General features: G+C 38.3%; 1 protein-coding gene across 2 annotated transcripts; it reads right to left on the bottom strand.

Moving 5' to 3' along the window:
- Positions 1 to 748: 748 nt before the first annotated feature.
- Positions 749 to 19,896, bottom strand: LOC107088774 (myocardin-like). 2 transcript variants are annotated; one of them, XM_015381148.1, is made up of 16 exons: positions 19,682 to 19,896; positions 18,649 to 18,799; positions 13,647 to 13,700; positions 12,067 to 12,122; positions 11,756 to 11,822; positions 10,953 to 11,078; positions 10,643 to 10,833; positions 8,983 to 9,123; positions 7,711 to 7,876; positions 7,457 to 7,622; positions 6,638 to 6,782; positions 5,938 to 6,540; positions 5,745 to 5,843; positions 4,740 to 4,862; positions 4,606 to 4,657; positions 749 to 4,518 (listed from the first exon to the last, which is right to left on the bottom strand). In XM_015381148.1, exons 2-16 carry the CDS (start codon positions 18,701 to 18,703, stop codon positions 4,118 to 4,120), a joined length of 2,445 nt encoding a protein of 814 aa, XP_015236634.1. In that variant the 5' UTR covers positions 18,704 to 18,799; positions 19,682 to 19,896; the 3' UTR covers positions 749 to 4,117. The 2 variants fall into 2 exon arrangements, with proteins under 2 accessions (XP_015236634.1, XP_015236635.1); XM_015381149.1 differs by having other exon boundaries at positions 7,457 to 7,619.
- Between the last annotated feature and the right edge of the window lie 938 nt (positions 19,897 to 20,834).

The following is a 20,834-nucleotide window of genomic DNA, read 5'->3' as shown; positions in this document are numbered from 1 at the left end:
GGCATCAAAACAGAATAGAGAAACAGCTAAACCACTGAGCTGAAATACATGTTTAAATATATTCAAGCCATGTAGCTATTCTTTGAAGAAGTATTAGCTGGTAGAAATATTGTGTTGGTAATTTATATCACATTTCTAGTACATGAGCCGTAGGCACACATGACTGAATGATCTGGTTGAATTTTAAAGTGCCTTGAGATGACATGTGTTGTGAATTGGCGCTATATAAATAAACTGAATTGAATCAAATTAATTCTAAAGCATATAATCATTACCAGGCCTTCTGACCATCAAAAGCAGACATGGAAGGTGACAATATTAGTCCAAGGACTTAGCAACTGAGACAGCAATTAATGGGTTACAGAAGATACTTCTCAATTATGGTTTTATTTTTTTCTCCATCCAAATGTTTTTCTCCTTCAATTTAAACTACAGTACCTTGTCACCAAAATACTATTATTATCCATCCATCCATCCATTTTCTTTACACGTTTGTCCCGAGTGGGGTCGCGAGGGGTGCTGGTGCCTATATCCAGCAGTCAATATTATTATTATTATTATTATTATTATTATTATTGTTATTATATCAAGCTTACTGGGACTTCAAGGAGATTTAAGGAGGACAATAAGCGTAAAATGGGACAGTTGAAAATAATAAGTGCTAAGTAGTTCTTTCCTTGTTTGTAGCTTAACATTTACTTCATCCAGATAAAAAGAAAAACCAGCACTAGACATAAGATCTGTTAAGACTTTAATTTATCTTTCTTTTACATACATTTTGCACAGAAACCATCATAAATACATAAATAAACACCAACATATGTGCCTTCTCACAATAAATCAATTATAGCAGCAACTGGCAAAATGGATCACAGTTACCTAAAACAGTCGAATGTCCCAGGTTCCAATTTCTCTTATTTAAACTAGAAATATTCAACCAGTTACACTTTTACAGAGGTTTCACAAGAAACTTCTCTCTCACTCTCCCTTTTTTTTTGGAAATTAAATAAGAAACAAGACAAACAGGAGCCTCAGCCCTTAAGCAGTGGAAGTCACAGGAGGTAGCATCTTACTCTCCCGCCTATCAATTTTCCTCTTTTTTTCTTGCAGCAGGCAACATTTATTGATCACTATGATTATCATAGCCATCCATCCACATTTAACTGCATTTTTTACCATGTCGTCTCCATAGTGAAAGCTGCTGTAAAGCTACTTCATCATAAAGCTGTAGCTTTGTGCTGAAGGTTTGCCAATGTTCAGATAATCTTATTTTGATTCAGTGTTGGTTATTTATCATCAGAAAGACTGAAATAATGCAGGAACATTGCAAAGAAACATCATGATTGGAACATACATGGGGAGGTAGATCTAAAAATGTCTGTGTGCTTTACAAAAAAAAAAATACATTGCAGATAAAATTTACCTTAACGGATAAGGAACCTGACAGAATATTAAGCGATCCAACAGAAAGGGTGGCCAAATGATTAAAAGGATTCAGTCCAGACTATCCAATATGATAGATGGGGCGCGTAGCCAATTAAAATCACAATATAATGTTCTTTAGATAGATCCTTTATCTGAATTACATTAGTGAGGTACAGAGAGGTTAATGCCTGCTGACCTCCATCAGATTTTGGTTCATTTATACAGTTTTGTTCAGCAGGGTTGAAAATGGACATCAGTAACTGAAAGTTTATATGCAAACAAATGACAAGTAAAATGCAACCAGTAAACCAGCAAAAATAAAAAAAAAATAACTACAAAATTTCTATGTATGTGTTGGACTGGGGCACAGGACATTTAACTGATTCATTAATACCTTAATACCTTTAAGATTAGGATTCATCATCAGTACATCCACCATGTGAATATCATGTTCCCTGCACACCCAAAAAGTGTTCTGTTCATTAGACTGAGAACTGGTGATGGAGGAGGCCAATGGATTATTGTGAACTTATTGCAAAGTTAAAATAAATCTATATGGTGGGATGGGTCAATGTTTTCATCTAGAGTGCATCATATTCTGATTCTAACATCTGAATTTTATGTGAAACTTAGCTGCAGGGGCAGAGATAGTTAACAGAGATAGTTAACAATCTATGTATTGTCTTTTTACATCAAAAATGTATTCATTCCAACAGAACCTTTGAAAAAAATCCTAGCAAACCCAAAAAAATGGTTGTTCATTAAAAATCCCATAGATCAGCAGTTTCTGACATATTTCAGAGCTCAAGATTTGTACCAACAACCATGTCTTGTTTAGAGCCATGCATTTCTTGGTGCTTGGCTGTAACTTAACTGCCCCCTTGATGTCTAAAAGCACCGAGTTGCTGCCATGTGATGACTGAGTCGCTGCTTATGTTTGCAAGCAATTAAAACTGTACACCTAATAAAGTGGCCAGTGGGTGTATTTGGTGTTTTGCATCTTGTAATAATGCAATAGTAATTTTAATAACGCATGTTAACAGTTTTGAAGAATTAATTTACTCTAATTGAGCAGGTGTCGCCTCTGTGTTTGGTAATAAGTTGTACTAAAACTGAAATAAATTGCAACGGGGTGAGCACCCAGCAGGAGGCAGAAGCTATTGGAGGTTAATCAGGGAACACAATGACCACCTGTTTTTGCTATGTTACCATGTGCACCTTGGTGCATTTGTAAAAACTTTCTTTTTTTTGGCTGCCTGATTGCTTTCCTGCATTGTCATGACTTCAAAAGGTAATGTATGTTGTTTTTCTGATTATTATACTCTGTGCTCTTAACAGAAATAGTGACAAAGGAGGAAGTGAGAACGCTGAAATACAAGTTTTTCTGCATCCTACTTCATCTCTAATAACCTTTAACGGTAAGTAAACACTTAACTTCTAATTAATTTGGCATAATTTGTAAGTAAACGCAGAGCATTTTTGCATTTATGCATACATACATAAAGCTATGTGCAGGGTTACACATTTAGAAAAAACAATAAAAGCATACATACCTTTATACAGACATAAAGTACATTCAGAGGGCAGGTGCACTCTTCTTGTTGGGGAGTCTGCCAGGTTTTCTCCTCCATATACCGACTGTGCGTCTGGCATCAAGGTTAAGGTCTGGAGACACACACAAGCTGTGCACTCTGTCTGGCTTTCACATACTCTGAATGGGCTTTTTGAATGGCTGTGACTCACAGACTGAGTCAACACCAGGGCGTCACACTCAACCCAATCCAACAATGGGTTCTGGAGAAAAGTCAAAAACTGACTCTCCTAGCACAGCCAGGAACTGTGTTCAACTTAATAAGTCGTCAGGTTTTCTTTTGCTGCTTGAGCCAAAGTGCTTCAAAGCACCCCCCCTGCAGTGTGTCTGTGTTCATGGGGTGCATGGCTACATCTCTGTTCTTGTTCTCAGTGTCCTATCAGAGCAGTGTCTGACCAAAGGCTGCTGGGAAGTTGGCTCTCGACATTGCGTGGAACCATTGACTCCAGCAGCGGTTCAGTCAGGGAACGTGGAACGTACACATTTTGTGCAATTCATTACAGTCAGAAAAAAAATGATAATCAGCTTCTATACATAAAAAAGAATTACAATCATACAGTGCTTTGCAAAAGTATTCATACCCCTTGATGGTTTTCACAGGTTGCCAAGTCCAAATTTTTATGTAATGGATTTTGTATGTTAGACAAACATAAGGTAGTGCATATGTAATGTGGAAGGAAAATAAAACACTGTTTTCAAAATATTTTGTAAAATGTAAAATTTGCCCTCCTTACTCTGGTTCTCCTAAATAAAATCTTATCTCTTGCATTTAGAATATTCAAATAATTAGAGAAGACAGTTAACCTACTTCTGTTTCATTCTCAGAATATAGTGGCCTCTGTGAACAACTAACATAACCAAGATCAAGGAGAAAGGTTTAATAATCAACAATTCATGCCACACATTTCAGATTCTTACATGTAAAATATTTTGAAAACAATTCATCCTTTCACTTCACATCTGTTCACTACATTTATATGTTATCCTAACAATTCAAAGGGTTTCAATTTAGGTATGTGGTTAAAACTTGACAAAATGACGACTTTTCATTTGGTAGGAATACTTTTCCAAGGAACCTTGTGTGTGCACAATGGTAAATCTTCACCACTGTTCTATCAAAAGATCTAGCACACGATTCACATTTAGATCAGAATCCAGACTAAAATCGGACTCAACAAAGGGAGGTTTTGGTGGCGTGAGAGGATGGAGGCCTGATGTGAGGGTTTCGAGCCAATCGGCAGCGTCAAACGATGTGGGAGCCCGTCGTTTCCGGGACTTTCGGTTTGAAGGCATAGGGGAAGTGCATATTGGGAGAGGTGGAGGAGCAGGAACCACCTGACTTGGGTTTATAACAGCAGGAGATGGAGGGAGCTCCAGTAGGATGGAGGAACAAAGAGGTGATGGCAGGAAGTTTTCATCCTGTTCTTGAAATGGCTGAGGCTGTTCTGTTTGAGGGGAAGGGGTTTGTTCAGGAACTGGGTGTGCTGCAGCCTCAAGAGACCCTGGAAGCAGGATAGTAACAAAGATCACTGTGAAAAAAAATGCAGTGGAATTAAACCTGCTTTTCTAGTTCAATGCTTGAGACTCACCATCAGAAATAGGCTCATCTAGAATGTCGTCAATTGACTGCCGAGGGTCCATCTATTGCAAAAGAGAGGAAAGGTGATGCATGACTGAGTTTAAAGTCTTTTAAGGGATTTACCTATTTTTTCTCTATACCCACCTGGGCTTTCTGAATCGCCTCCTGGAGCTCTTCCTCCAAGCTGCGTACACCAGGTGAGGTCTGAACTGGACTTGCTGTAATCTGCAGTGGCAGCTCAAAGTCATGTCCAATCACATCACATGACTAGCAGCAAAACCAAGGACAAGACAGCATAGATCAGTCGACAGGTGAGCATAAGTGCTCATTTACACAAGGAACTTAAATGTTTCATAACAAAATGATATAGAGTGTTTTAACAAGTATTTTATTTAACGTTACAGTGCCATGCTAAATATTCATACGCCCTTTTAAAAAAATGTCCACACTGCAACAGTAGATTATGAAGAATTTAACTAGAAGTTTATATGAAGAACCAGGGAGTTCAAAGTCTACTGTCCCGTCTTGACTTGATCAAATTGCTGAATTTCCCATTAAACTGGATTTCTTTCAGCATCGTCATGCATTTAGTGCCCATTAAGGCCAATTAGCTTTAGCAGCATCATGGTATCCCACATTACGATGCTGCTACCAACTTTTTCTAAAGGCTAAATAGTGTTAGATTACCATAACATTGAGCAATTAGCATAGAGGCCAAAAGTGGGTGATATAATTCCGCAAACTGGGCTTCTTTTGGATTTCTCTATAAAAATGTCTCTTTTTTTCCTTGTTACCCTGCAGGAAAGGCCAGACTTATGGAGCGTATGAATGTAGTTGACCTGTTGAAAACCTTCCTCCCCCTGATCTGTCCATCTTAACATCTCCTCCAGTTACCATGATACCATTGCCATCTTTATTGAGTAATGCTCTCCTCACCCTTGATGCATTTTGATGTTTTTTATTTTATTTGAATGCCATGTACTATTTTCCTTTTGCTTCAAATTTGCACGCCACTTTAAGTTGGTCTGTCATATGAAGTTCCAATAAAACAACACTCAATATCTGTGATTGCAATGCTAAAATGAGAAAAAGTCAAGGGAAAAATATTTTTCCTAGATGTTCTATATTTGTAAGTCTTGTGTGTATTACCTGAGTAAACAACAACTCTGTTTGTGCATTTTGTTCAGCCTTCCTTTTTAGGCATCCTGGATCCTGTTGCAGGAATGGATGTAGGGAGCCCTCCCCAGACTGATGGATGTGAAGTCAAGGCAGGAGTGTTACTAATATATCATGAGATTTCCAAATCTTCTAGAGCGAATCACTAAAACTTGTCTTTCCTCACCTCAGTACCAGCTTGTATATAGCAGTCACCAGGCCTGCTCTTCTTCCTCTCCCTCTTCTCTACCTTCACACTCAGCTCTAGCTGCTCGTGCTGGTGTTGCTGCTCTTTCTCAGTTCTCCAGGGAGTCCCACACTGTAGGGGTGAGGAAGAAGACATGGGCAAACTGGGACTTGGAGTTCCTGAGGCGGTGCTGGCGGGATCCAAGAACACAGTGCTGCCGAGGCTGCACTGTTCACCTGCCAAACTGATAGACGTAGCATTTGCGAATGCTTCTGGGACAGCATTCAGAGTTTCATTTGAATCTCTGTTAGGACCGTCACTGAGGATCCCGGTAGGAATTCCCCTGTTTTGGATGTACAGCTGTTGGTTTGGGCTGCTGCCGGGCGAGTTCAGTCCAAAGCCAGGGCTGGAGCCAGGGCTCTGACAGGGTGGCAGTGGGGCACAGGAAATGAGGGGCTCCAGGCTGGTGCCCAGCTTACAAAGGGGAGCAGGGGTGGGGCAGGCATGCTGCAGCTGGAAGGGACGAAGACGCAGTAACAAGGTTGGCTTCGTTCCAGAGACGGGGAGCCCACGCTTACGCAGGTGCTGCCTTAACTCAGATACCTAGAGGGTTCAGAGAACGGGATGAGCCATATAATTTATTAATATTATTTTTAACTTTTTAAAAGGTTTAATGCACAAATATATGGGTTTTTTTTACCGTTAAATCAACAAGATTTGATGGAAGAAGCTCTGGTTTGGATGCAGGATTTGTGTCTGTTGTAGTTTGGCTTGTTGCCACGGGAACGGGTTGGAGATTGAGCGATGTGGCTCCGCAAGGCTTCACGAGATCATTGTGATCCCCACTGCAGCAATGAGAGAATTAACTCAGCTAAAATGTTGAAATCAGTTATGAAGATATTTTTTTGCACATCTACAGATGTCCATTAATGATGTTCAATTATATGTCTTGTATCTTCTGGAAAAGTTTAAAATTCACCTTAACATTTTTTTTAGATCTCTGTAAGAATTAAAATGATAATAATTGAAAACAGAGAATATACATTTTTTCTAGACATTATCTGCCCCCTTGTGATGTAGTAAGTTACAGTAAATCTGCATTTTTGATGTAGGAGACAAGCGTTCAAGTCATGATTAAGCAAGAAAGCATCAGTTGTAAAAACTCTGCAGAGTCTGTGCAAATTGCTATGGCTTGCTTGGCACAAAGCAGCCCAAATGACTTGCTGACATTTATCGTTTTGTTTTTTGTTTTTTTTTATCTAAAACTTTTGATTTAAAACATTTTTATCTAAAACTTTATCTAAACCTTTAATATATGCCTTTATTTGTTGAATTGGCATCTTTCTATCTATCTATCTATCTATCTATCTATCTATCTATCTATCTATCTATCTGGATACTAATTGGATTAAGGGTTCAAAATGGAAGTAATAGAAATAAAATTGCAGGGCATCAATGCAAAATGGTTTTATGATTGATTAAAGGGTGACCTTGCACCTCATCAACACTGTTTGTGTACCTCGGTACCACTGTAACCTGCTGTTGTGGTTGTAGTCGTTGCTGCTGTTGCTGTTGACTCTGCAGAATTTGAAGCTGGAGGAAGACCTGTTGTTGTTTCAGGAGATGGGAGTAGGCAGGATCTAAAGGCTGGGTAGGAGCAGGGCTGCTTTGTTTAGCTCCTCCTGCTGGAAAACGTGGCGGTAAAATAACCTGCTTTAGCAAAATGAGGGGATATATATATAAATGGAGAAAAGCATAGTATAACAGTAGTACCTCCAGTCCCAGATGCTCCCTTCTGGTCTGGAGGAATGTACTGATGATACTTGAGTTTCTTCATCTTGGGTTTGATGTCCCTCGGTTTCCGTGGGCGGGTAAGGTGGTTGAAGTTTAGGGAAGGGGGCAAAGACGAGGAGCTAATTGGGCTGGTAGGCTGAGCTGTCTGAAAACACAAACATTCCCCACATTTCTGTAAGATGTAACCATGCTGTGGTCAAAGGGAATACTAAATAGAACAGGGCATGCAGTGTTTCATTTGAAATGTCAGCTCATTGTACAATGTTTGACATGTTTGGCCCCTGTTAAGGTTACATTCCTTACAGATATGCGTAAATGCCCTGCAAATCTCTTGATGACACTTTGCACTGTCTCTGACATGCACCACCGGGGTTTATATGTGAATATGTTAACCTACATGGAAAACACTCAGCTCCCCCAGAAGTACAAATTGACAGTAATGAATGCAGAACAGCTTACAGCAGAGCCTTGTTTTTGAAAAAAAAAAAAAAGAGAAAAACAACATGGGATTGACCGCCCTGTTATGTTAAAGACCTCCACAGGGCTCTTTTGCCTTTTGCTGTACACCTGCCGTGAACACCAACAGTAGATGGGAATGAATGTATGGTAACTACCAAACATAGACTTACGATTATTAGCTCTGCCAAAGAGGTCATGTTTTCAGCACCGTTTAGGATTACTTGAAAATACATACCGGTAGATGGATTTTAATACAGTTTTTACCAGAAGTGCGCCTCATGCCACGGAAAAATCCATTCATTTTCGGTGGTGATCAAGATCAAATCTGAATACAGGGATTTCTTAAAGTATTCTTAAGTGTTATTTGGTAGAACAAGCAGTTCCCCACTAAAACAGAGGGTAGCAGCAGTGATTATTGACAGCTCCAGCATCAGCCTCAGAGAGTCTCGTGGTGTTATACTAAAGACAAAAATACAAAGAAAAAAAAAAAGAAAACAGGGTGCTGAGCGAATGAAGAAGGTACTGAACAGCCACCAGAGGCTGCAGACACACGCTGTGCCTTACTTATTGACTTTTAGAAAGATTTTAAGGAAATGTTTACCAATGCCAAGGAACAATTCAATATTTGTTGCTTGGTCGATGTCTGCACTCTCAGAGTACTTTTCTAGATTATCTATATGTTATTCTTTATTCTATCCTCAAGATTAATTGGGAATAAATACAACTAGAAAGATAACACAAATAAAACCAAAAAAAAAAATCGTTAGAGTGGATCAGAAAGCAACGGATTACCTTTGGCAGCAGGGGTGCAGTCTGAGAGGTTAGAAACATCCCATTTGGTCTTCCAGTTGGTGCCGAAGAGTTTGATTCACCCAGCGTCACACTCAGAGGTTGTCTGATCCCAGAGGCTGCCGGAAGCAACGTCAAACCAGACTGAAAGAATAAAAATATAATCATTTGAATACAAAGACATTAAGTGACATTAAGGAAAAAAAAAACACTGCCTATTACATCTTCACTTACAAAACAAATAAAACACACTTTTGTATATTGTGTGTGTATTGTAATAAAGACTTAGACCTGATCCCATCATCTGTGGCTCTCCTATTCCTCATTTACTTGATGCGTAACTGATTTAGTACTTGAAATATTTCAATGACAAATTGGAAACTTCATTAGGAAGCCCATGCCTTGTCACTTTTACTCATTCTTTGTATGTCAAAATTTAAATGTATGACTTCAGTGGTATGATGTGTAAACTTTTCACCTTTGATGCTAAGTACGAAGGAATAAAAATTATTTGCAAACCATTCCCAACTAAAAAAAAAATCTTTTTATTTTAAATTTCAAGATATTTTTTACTGAATTCAATATACTGGATATAGTTCTAGAAAAAAGACATGATTGTAGAACTAATCTTACAATATATCTGAAGTATGCCACATATAGGTGGAACTGCAAAGTGCTAAAAATCCTATATTTGCAGTGATATTCCAGGAAGACAACGATTAATGCATAATATGGTAGATTATCATAAACATCAGTATGTGTTAATGTAGAAAACTCAAGTGAAAAAAGAAGAGCAAATAAGTCTCATTTGTAAAGCTGATTTTGGATAAATGAATTTGCTAACTTTAGGCAGAAATACTATACAATATTTTCATTTATCTTGTTGGGAAGCTCTGAAATTATTAACAGAAGACACTGACCTCTTTTAAAACTACATGTTAATGATGATTGCTGTAAGGTTGGATATTTAAAAGATCAATTTTTGATCTTTTTTTTTTCAATACTGATAAACGGCCATCAACAAATAAAGATTCAAAGGAATGGGAACCTTGCTGAGCAGACTTTCACAATTTTGACTCTGAGAATTATAAATATGCTACGTTTAAATATATTTGCATTACTCATTTTAAGTGGAAGTGCAAACTCTACCGCTTGGTTTCCATCTGTCCCTGAAATATCTCTGGTTTTAAAAGGTTTAAACCCAGTGCCCCCTGCCTATAGAGTTTTGACACCTAACCTCTCTGAAATGCATAGTAAAGGGCTAAGGGTGAGGTGATACGGGGTCAAATGATCTCTTTTCTCAAGTCTGTTTTCTGAGCCATATAAAATTGTCTCCTAACAATGTTGGGATAAAGGTTCTATGATGTATGTTCTATGTAAGCCATCTTGCAGTCTAATAAATATTAGAGTAGTGATTTATCAAAACAAGTAAAACTTGGATAAATGTTATTGCAGTTACGGTGAGGTATAGTTTTATATATATGGGGCAGTTGAAATTTGGAACATCTATGTAAAGTTTTCAACCTTATCAGAACATTGTTAGCAGTCTAGCTGCTATGTTAAGTATCAGATGCATAGAAAGTTAATGCTAGATTATTATTAATTTAAAGTTTGCAGTTTACTAACAGTTGTGTTAAACAGACTCTTTTGCTTTTTTTAATACCTGTGCATGACTGGGATTATCATTAAGGGTCAGGCCCACAGCTGAGCAGTCACTTAGTGGTTGGTCAACTGGGAGCCCAGGGAGTGAGGAAATAAATGGCGTTTGGAGAGTGCCATGTTGCTCCGTGTTTAAAGAAGAAAGGGAGGACGAGATATCCTCTTCGAAGACATCAGTGGGGAACGAGGAGGTACCTGAGGAAATAACCGGTCAAAGGAAGCAAGATCCAAAAAAGAAAGCAAGGGGATTGGGTAAGGATATTTTGTCAAATATGTTGGTATGTGTGAGTGCATGTGGGGGAATATTTGTTTACCATTCTCCAGGGGCAGCGTATGCTCAAGCTGTTGCTCTGCAGCCGCTGGAGGTTGCTGGATCCTCTCAGTGAGGTTCTGTGAGGGTCGAGCCTTCCTCTGCCTGTGGGCTCCACATACAGTCCTCTCTACGGGTGGAAGACAGAAGGAGGAATGTTGCAGATAAAGAGAGAGAAAAGCACAGATGGGAGATCAGTACAGAGAGAGAGAGAAGATTGAAGAAAGGGAAGCAACAGGCCTAGAGAACATATGTGATGTGAGTGTGCAGAACAGCTTCGCCACAGGCACTAAGTCCCAGCTCAAACCAGCAGAGGCATCAGGAAATAGTAAACACTTTTTCCCAGAGGGAAATATGTCACCTTGAACATGTGCACACGTCTAAAGTGAACACGTGTTCAATCTTTTAAAGAAATTTACTCTTTTTTTTTTCTACTTCAAACCCTGTTAATATAATAATATAATTCTAGATCAAATGGAAGGTTATGGGGTTTAGAAATGAAGCAGATGCGAGTTTAGAAGAGAAAAAGATGTCGGTAACGGATGGAAATAATAATTCTGGATGTCAGATTGGTGTGCTTTTTATATGCTGTCAGTCGCTCAATTTGTGGCTTCTCATAAACATTACATTAGGCAAAAAGATCAAATTTTTGCTTCACAGATAATGAAGCTGACACTTTCTCACCATCTACAACACAGACAGAGATACAGTGTACCAAGAGGTCAAATCTGTTAAAGTACTCAAAGCTGCAGGCGTAGACAATAAAGCATGAAGCAGACAACATCATTGCCTTTGGCTTGGCATCACCTTGTGCAGTTTCAGTGCTCAGACCACCAGGGGGCATTTTCTGAGTGGCACCATCCTCAGTTTGACGCTGCATCAGGAAACGTTTGGTCAGTCATTCAGATGAGCAATCAATAAAACACTTTTATTACCCTGCTTTTTATCTTCAAAAGAAGATCAAATACTTTTTCTTTCATTTGCTTTAGTTCAATTTTTCACAATCTGAATATTTGCAAATAAATACATCTTTCTATATACTTATATTGTCACACATACAGTCAACATCAGAGGTCATGTGGTTTAAAAGACGAAACATGTTATATGGTGCAACTTACTTGAGCTTCACTTTGTTTTTTCTCTGTTTTTTGATGATTGGAGGCAGATTTCAACCCTGTGACATACACACATAAGAATGGCATGACAGAATATAAAAAAAAACATTTTTTAAAATGTGTAATGTTTAAATAAAAAATAATCCATATAGCATGGATCTTAACTGTGATGCCTGAAGCAAATTGCATAGCCTGTTCACTCAGTATTGCCATTTTCCTTATTTCAGAATTTCTAAATGCATTTAGATATTGAATGTACTGTTAGACCACCTAAAACAGATTAATCTCTAACACTTCAAGTTTACAAATCTGGTGACAGGTAGATTTTTGAATATTTTCATGTTTATTCTATAGGCCAGTAACTATTTATGTTTGTTTTTTCAACTTTGGTTTTAGAGGTGGGGATAAAGAAATTATTTGATCCTAAACCTAAACTTTTTTTTGTTGACAGCACCCTTTACATATATTTATAAGCATGAATTAAAAAAAAGCCAATGAAAGAATTATTCTTGTATTGCAGTAGCAAAATCTTTAACTGAAAAAAATTTTAATTACGAGATAGAAAAAATGCAACATGAAAAAATAATAGTTTTTTGCCAAAATGGACTAGTTGGCTCTGCTAAAAAAGGGGGACAACATTATTATCATGGAAGAAATTTCTTTATTTTTACTTTGATTTAGATTTTTAAGTTGATCAAAGGTTTTAAAACCTTTTATAGGTATTTCCTTTCTTCGCATTTCCTAGGATGAATTCAACTTCAAAGATAAGCCAATTTCTCTAAGCCACCCTTTAAAATGACAAAGAGGAGGTATCATGACATTTAGGTAACGTAAAAATGCCTTAATTTGTAGTAGACAGCAAATGACATAGAGACCCCACCACCACCACCTCCCTGGACATGTTCATATCTTCTGTCAGAAAACTTATATTAAAAAGGAAGGCTGGGTTATGTTTATCTTTTAAGAAAGGAGATAACAATGTCTTAAGCTCCCTGGTAGATGACTGCAGCTCAGGGTGAAAACTTTGTGTCATCAAGTGTCCATAACATTAGACACTTTTTTGGTATTTTAACATCAGAAGTGCAAATGTGTGGAGTTTTCTAAGCACTACAGGTGTTTTTACTGGGACTTAAGGCTTTCTCAGATGAAGGTAAGATTGAACTGTTCTGATGTAAAAAAAAAAAAAAAAAGAAAATAGATGAGCATGTGGAAAATTACTCCACTGTTAAGTACAGTGGCTGATGTATGATGCTGTGGGCCTACTTCCTTTTCTAAGAGACTTGTTAAAGCGTTTACATTTTTCAGAAAGAGGTTTTCCTTCTGCAGCGGAAACAGTAAAATAAATGTACTATAATATCTTTCATTTTATTGTTGCCATCTTTTATTCATCCTAAAAAAATCTTGGTACATGAAAACCCATTGTGTCTAAAAGTTTTACTTTTTCCACCAAAGGTTAATATGAAAAAGGGAATGAGATATGCATCATCTTTTAATTTAAAGAGGTGGCTCTGCCATGGTTAATAACAAATGCAATTTGCAGTCAGAGCAGAGTGCTCAGTCAAAGGTTAATAATACAAGCTAACCTGGGTCTGCATTGATTTCACTCAGCCTTCGGTTCTGAATCCTCAGCTGCAGGACTGAAACACAAACAGATGATGAGCTCTGCTGAAAGAAAGAAAGGTAAGGAAACAGAAATACAGCCAAAGAAAAACACAAGTACAAGTTAATCAATCTAAGGCGGTTTACAAACAGTTCAATAATACATCCTTGTAAATAATTTAGCCCATGTCTTCGCAGTGCTTGTAGAAAGAGTATTTATTCTTTAATGCTTTTCATATGAAAACATTCACAAACAGGTGAAGCAGGGTAGAGCTGGGCCTGTGGTAAACTTTGGTGTATACTGAGAGCCGAGGGACCTGAGAAAGCAGGTGGGGAGGGGGTGGAGGTTTCTATTTATCCCTCTGTAAATCTATTTCTGTTGGTCCCATCCCCCCTTCAGCTGTCCCACTCTCTTCACAAGCCTCTAATACATCCTGTCCTGCTCACGTCATGCTCATGTGTGTTGCTAACCACATTCTTCCTGATTTCCTGTCTCTCAGTTTTAAAAAGTGTAAAAACCTGAAATAAATAGTTTTAAACATGTCATCCGTTTGTCATTTGAATGATAGATGCCATTAAGAGATCTAACTCAGTCTTTAACCCTTTAAAATTAGGTGAAGATAAAAGATCAAAAGTGGAAATTGTGTTTCTGTTAAGTTCTCAGATGCTGCTTTTTTCTCCTGGGAAAACTAAAGAATGAACATATACTGCTAATTTTGATGTGAGGAAAGTCTACTAGTAAGCATTCACCAAAAACATCAATATTCCCCAATGCACAATGACAATGCTTTCTGTGGAGACATTTACTGGAGACAGCTCATGTATGTAGAGGCATGATTGTGAGCAAAGCAGCTGCCCTTAAGAATCCTTTTTTCCAGCAGCTGTTTGAACACCTAGGGGACAGTCATTTTTTTCGCCTTTCTATTTTGCAGCCATTCATGACAGCTGCCTGGGAATTCAGCAGCGGCTACAAGTTTTAGGAAATGCAGCATGAAAATATGCAGTGATGGAGCGCGTGTTTGTGACAGAGTGCTTGTTAAATCCTAAAAGCCTGTCATACAAAAAGCTTCATTTAAAGTGTTATTACACTAAAATGTTGTGGTATATAGTTTCCATATATATATATATATATATATATATATATATGAAAAGCAAGAATAATCTTCTCAATTTTTCACCTCTATAAAATACACCTGCATGCTTTTGGTGTACAGTATAGCTCTTGTTCACTAATTTTTTTATAAAACTGCAACTGCAGTAAAAACAAACTTTTTTTTTTCATGTGCCACTCTAATAACAGACATTTTAAAGCAATTGTACAGAAGGACTTTGACTTGGGTTTGTTTAGCTCAATCTTTAAGAAATCAATAAATATGTATGCATGGTAATTGCATAACCCTATTTTTATTCAGAAGCTACAATATATAAAATTAATATTTTAATATATATAAGTTTCATATAAGCAATGTTAACATTAGGGTACCGTAAAAGGTAAATATCTATAAAGAAACTTAGAATGTTTCTTTCCAACCCCCACTTTCAAATCCAAAATTGCTGCATTGGATATAAAACAGCAGCAACCTTTCGGTAACAAGATGTTCCATTTGTTTTCACCTTGAATTGCCAGATCACTAAACAATATTAAGTAAAACCCACAGTTTTCTAAACTTATACCAAAAACACAGTTGTATTTGGTATAATCTAACTCTCGAATCATTTCTTAGGTAGAACACAGCATACATGTCCATCAGGACTCCTTCATGTTTTTCTGTCTTGCTCTAAGTTTGTAGAAGAGGTTTTATAGACTTTCACAACTGCAAGTAGTTTTATAAGCATGCTTAAACTTATTTTTTGAACTGCTGGTGCTTTGTGGCTCTACATTACAGTTATTTGTATCCACCTTAGTGCCAGCCTCTTCCCTCTGCATGACTACATTCAGCACATATATCACCTATTACACTTGTACATTTCTGGGGGCACAATATGAGCATTTTTAAACTGTATTGTTCCAGCTTTGTCTGTGCATTTACATCGAACCACTGCTAGCTCAATTATAATGTGAATAGTTTTGCCTTTTAAAATGGGAGTTGATGTAAACAATCCACTGATCATATTGCTAAAAACTTAAGATATTCCATACACCTGTTAGACTACAGTAATGATCAAGCCACTTTATAATTCGCCTAAGAGAAAGTCTGTCAGGTCCAGTTTGCTCTATGCTTTTAGCAATTTGGTGTGTTTTTTATTCATCTGGGATTAAATAAGTATTCTCTTTGTTTCTGTATCCAATACTGGCTTTATTCTTTTGTTTTTTGGGGGGGTTTGTCAGGTTTAGTGGCAGCAGATGGCATATACTAAGCTTGATAATCAAGCAGGATGTTTCTTCCTGTTAAAAGGTAGTTGTTCCTCTCCACTCTTGCCTCATGCTTCCTGGGTATTCTCATCTTTGGGATCACTACTAATGACCTGTCATTGACCTGATGTAATCTGCTGGGATTCCTTAAATACACATTTTTACTGGCAGTAAAGGATTTATTGCATATACATGTACTTGATCACATATACCTGTACATGTGATATAGTTTGTATAGACTATATTATTTAAGTGGATTTTATTTTTTTTTAAAAATAGCTAAACCTAAAAAAAAAAACAGGCCTGAATAGTTGTTTTTGATCCCAAAACCCACTATGACTGCCTTGCTTCTGTAAATTTGTTGCCACCTTTGTTAATTTATTTCTCATCAAATGAAAATCTTAAATTTTATCTTGCTATAGTATTTGAATGCAAAGTAGAGAAAAACAAAACATATTGATACAGCTTTTTATTGCAAACAGAGGTCCACAGGATCCAAATGACAAATTTCAACTTTATAGAAAATGCACATTTGCTGCTACAACTCAGATCGAGCCATAGCAAAGACCAAGCATCTCAAACAGTGAAGGTTGACATAGGAATTGAATAAGCCTCCATTCCCTACCAGGTTGCACACATGCAACAAACACACTGCACCGACCGTGTAAAGTCAGCCTAAGGGAGAGACCTGTCACTTGAAAATCCCAGGTTGAATTGACAGTTGTAAGATATTCTATTCCTCCCTGTCCAACCAATTCTTCTGCACAAGTGCTCAGAGGAAATCAACGTGAAATTCTGTGGTGCAGTGAAAATTATCCTGTTAAGGTTTACAACACATAATTCTATATGAAGCCAACAATGATGCGATTGACCCCCAGATTTAAAGTTATATTCATGAAAAGAATTCTGGAGGGACTTGAGTTTTTTTCTGAATGAAAAAATAGTGAACCCTTTTTTAACTTTTTTTTTTAAATGCTCACATCTTGGACAGGCCGGGTTTGGAAACTAAATGAGGTAATGAACATCACTCAATGAACATCTCTCATAGCACAATTTCATTGTTTTGCAAGCTCTAAATTGGTTTGCAAGCTGTTTTTGATCAAGTCAATTAGACAAAATTGTTTTTTCTCCTTATTAATCTTTATGTAAATGCAATGATGCAGCTGTTTTTTTAAATCCAGATTTTTCCCTGAGGATTTCTTTCCACTCCTGGCCTATATCACAATGAATGAAGCATCTAACTCTCTGCTAAGAGAACAAAAAGACCAAACTGCTGTGCAGGTTCATAATTCATGAGCACTGCATGTGTTTTCTTTCATGTGGATTGCGTGTGCAAATATGTCATACAGGTTTTCTTCCATGTTCATGGATCTTTCCACATCATTCAATTCTAAACCAAAACAACATTTGCTGAATCCATGCAGCTTTTAGTGTGGTTTGGTTACTGTTTTAAAAACAACCTTCAGTCATTTTGAGATTTCAGTCACCATGAGATTTTAAACCCTGCTGTACCTTTTCTTAGTTTTAACTACTTAAGTGAGTAGAGAAGTTAATTCTGTCTTAGATTTTGGTTTAACGATTACTTTGGTATTTAAACGTGAGTAAAAGCAAATAAACCCATGTTTAATATCATCATAGGGCAGCTGAAATAAGCACTTTACATTTAAATATAAAATACATAAACAAAAGTACATATCTTTGAAGTTAAAGGAAAATGGTACATGGCAACTGAATTGTTAAATAAACAAAAACCTGCCACCCGCGGCTTCTATATTAATTAAGTTCCCCTCACTCATAAATGTCTTTTAAGTGCAATTATTACAGCTTGTTTTTAGGTATATTTTGGTATCCGGGGGGGGGGGGGGGAACCGGTTTCCACATCTGGAAACTGACTTTTTGTTTTCCATTTCTTGTATAACAGTTACATATTAAATATTACCCGTGATTTTATAGTTGCACTTGCACATTTAAATGTGTATATTGGATCTTGCTCTGGCTTCATATGAACATTTAGTCGATTCTTGAGTCATTTGCAGCTTTTGACATGCTTTAATTTATTATAGCCCTGTATTTAGCTCCATGAATATTTCTGTAAAGTCTCTGCATATTCCTTTTATTTACTGAAGTAAAGCACACCGTCAACATGATGCTCCCACCACCATGTTTCACAATAAGTAAACTTTTTAGGGGTGTACGTATAATGCATGTACTCCAGCACAGAGTATGCAGAAAGATCTAAACGTTAAATCTGGTTATATATAGCCAAAGCAACCTTCTTCCACTTTATCCACCCTCTATAGATTGTAGATTTTAATTCAAACATCATTCTTATGGCTTTTTTATCAGTAATAGCTTATACTCCTTTTCCATAAGTTTGCATTTGTGATATTTTCTCTTTTTGATAGTTTGAATGAAGCTCGGTAAGAAATTTAGATGTTTCCTGATGTTCTTTAAACCTTGAGGCTTTGAAGAGCTGGATTTATGCAAAAGCAAACTGGTTGATGAAAAGCTGCTTCCAACTGATGAACTTCCTTATTTTATTTAAACTGATTTAAAGATGCAATTGATTTAATGCTGTGAACCTGTTCTTCTACACATTTAACCAGCATGATTAACATCTGCTTGATTCTCACCTGATCGGAACTTGTTCCTGATGAGAAGCGACCTCTCGGAGGCCAGGAGTGTCATGCTGGAGCACAGCAAAGGAAGTGAAGCCGAAGGAAAGAGGAAGTTCCTGGTAACCGGTCTGCCACGTGGAATGGGCTTCTATCCTTCTGTCTCTCACTAATCAGAGCCGAGAAAGTAAGGGAAATGAGAAATGCTTGTTAATCCGCTGATATGAAATATATTGATAGAAGCACACACAGACACAGCATATATAGAAATTAAGATGTCTTAGACCCACAAGTTGACTGAACTCTATGCAAGCAGCTCTGGAAGCAGCAAGCGTCCCTGCAGACAACCTGTCATAATCCCACTGAGTGTCACTGAGGCCTACCCACAGACAGACAGAGACAGAGCTAACAACACACAAAATTAAACAGACAAGAGGCAAAGCTATGAGCCAGGAAGAAGAAGAGGACAGCCAAGCCTGGATGAGTGACGGAGACAGAAAGCCCTGCAGATCATGAGACATCAGGGCTCTGAGGAGCCTGATTGTGATGGACAAACATGAAGTCACAACACCTACAGCACGCCACCACATACCTACACACTGACAGCAGCTTGTTTGCTCAAAGAAGAAGGGCCAACTAAAACATAGCAGGCTGAAAATCTACATCAACCACATCAGAGCGCGCACACACACACACAAAACCTATTAACAATATTGATCCGAAATAGCCGGCAGCAGAACACCCAAAGGAAGCCTGTTTGAGTGTACAAACACACACACACATGCTGTGGATAAGCTGTTGTGATGCATACTAATTCAGCCGGCGGTGCCTCTCCTGGTCCCTATTTCCATAAATACACACCAACTTTGCTTATTTATGACACAAAGGGTCCAAAATGAGGCCACTCGCTCATTACTGCTATCAAGCAGTAAGAAGTTGATTGAGATTTCATGTCTTGCAGGGGCAAGGCTTCACTGCAGGGCACCGAGGTACAAGAAGGAGCTGCAAACTCTAAGAGAATAAAAGCAAGGGAATGAAAGAGAATACTTACAGGAAGAGGGAGAATTGAGTCTCTCGGGGGAAATTGGAGTGGATTTAAGATTAAATTGAGAGAGATGCGAGTCGTAGGGAAGAGAGAGAACTTGGTAGTGCGCTTAATGACACTTTCTCTCTTTCATGTTCTTTTCATGTCTTTTTTCGTCCCGTTTCCACACTTGAGTTCTTTGTCCTGAAGGTGCAGAAGCGAGGAGAAGGTTCTGTGGTTTCTCTATCCCCTCACTCTGTAAACTTCTCTCTCTCTCTCTCTCTCTCTCTGCCTTGTCCACCCCTAAAGCATCCCAGATTCTTGGTGCCAACTGTGAGGGACTGTCAAACCTCCCCCCCACCCCCACTTTATGACCCTCACCCTCCTCCCGCAAAGCCAGTCGCCCTCCCTCGACACCTGCTGGCTGCTTGACAGGGGCTCAAAGACAACCGAGCTGCTCTCATGTTTGTACTTGACTTTGACAGGAGCAGAAACTCAGATAAAAATTAGTGCAGTTCCTTAATGCAAGGAGCTGAAATGGCATATAATGTGATGGATAGGAAAGCGAAACCAGTATAAGGAGACGGTTTATTACACAGCAACAGGAGAAGCCCAGGAGTGGCTTGGAATCACATCAAATTATGTGCTGCAGCAGGACTGCAGGCTCATATGCTCCTGTCAAGATACCTTTGGGTCAACCGGTAAAGTGATTTAGTAGTGTGTGTACATGTGAGTGTGTGTTTGGCACCACAGAAAGTCACAGATCAGTAAGTCAGCACACTTTAGAGCCTCTATCTGCACCCACGGCCAGGCAAAATCACCTGAGGTTCACCTACAGTGTTCAAGCCAACCTGCGGGAACCAGCGGGGGAGGGTTTGCTTGTGTGTCAACCCTCGCACTTTTACATGTGTTACTGTAGGCTGTCAGAGGGAGGGGTGGAAAAGTGGGGTAAGTGGGTCCGTAGCTAGAGCACCTGTTCCTCCAGTTTGATAGACAAGCCGATGTGTGTGCTGGTTCAGCAGGTCACAGAAAAGAGAGGAGGGAGACGAAGAGGGCGACAGAGAGAGGACGGAGAGGTGGAGAGGACAAAGTACCATGCTGGTTGGTCAGGAGAGGCAGTCCTGATAGAGAGGAAAAAGGCCTTAGATCCATTTAGTTCGATGTAGAGGTCCACTAAACA

This window comes from Cyprinodon variegatus, unplaced genomic scaffold, assembly GCF_000732505.1.
Source record: "Cyprinodon variegatus isolate N-32 unplaced genomic scaffold, C_variegatus-1.0 Scaffold229, whole genome shotgun sequence".
Taxonomy (NCBI): domain Eukaryota; kingdom Metazoa; phylum Chordata; class Actinopteri; order Cyprinodontiformes; family Cyprinodontidae; genus Cyprinodon; species Cyprinodon variegatus.
Note: the sequence above shows the minus strand (reverse complement) of the source record. Positions and strands in the feature narration are given on the sequence as shown.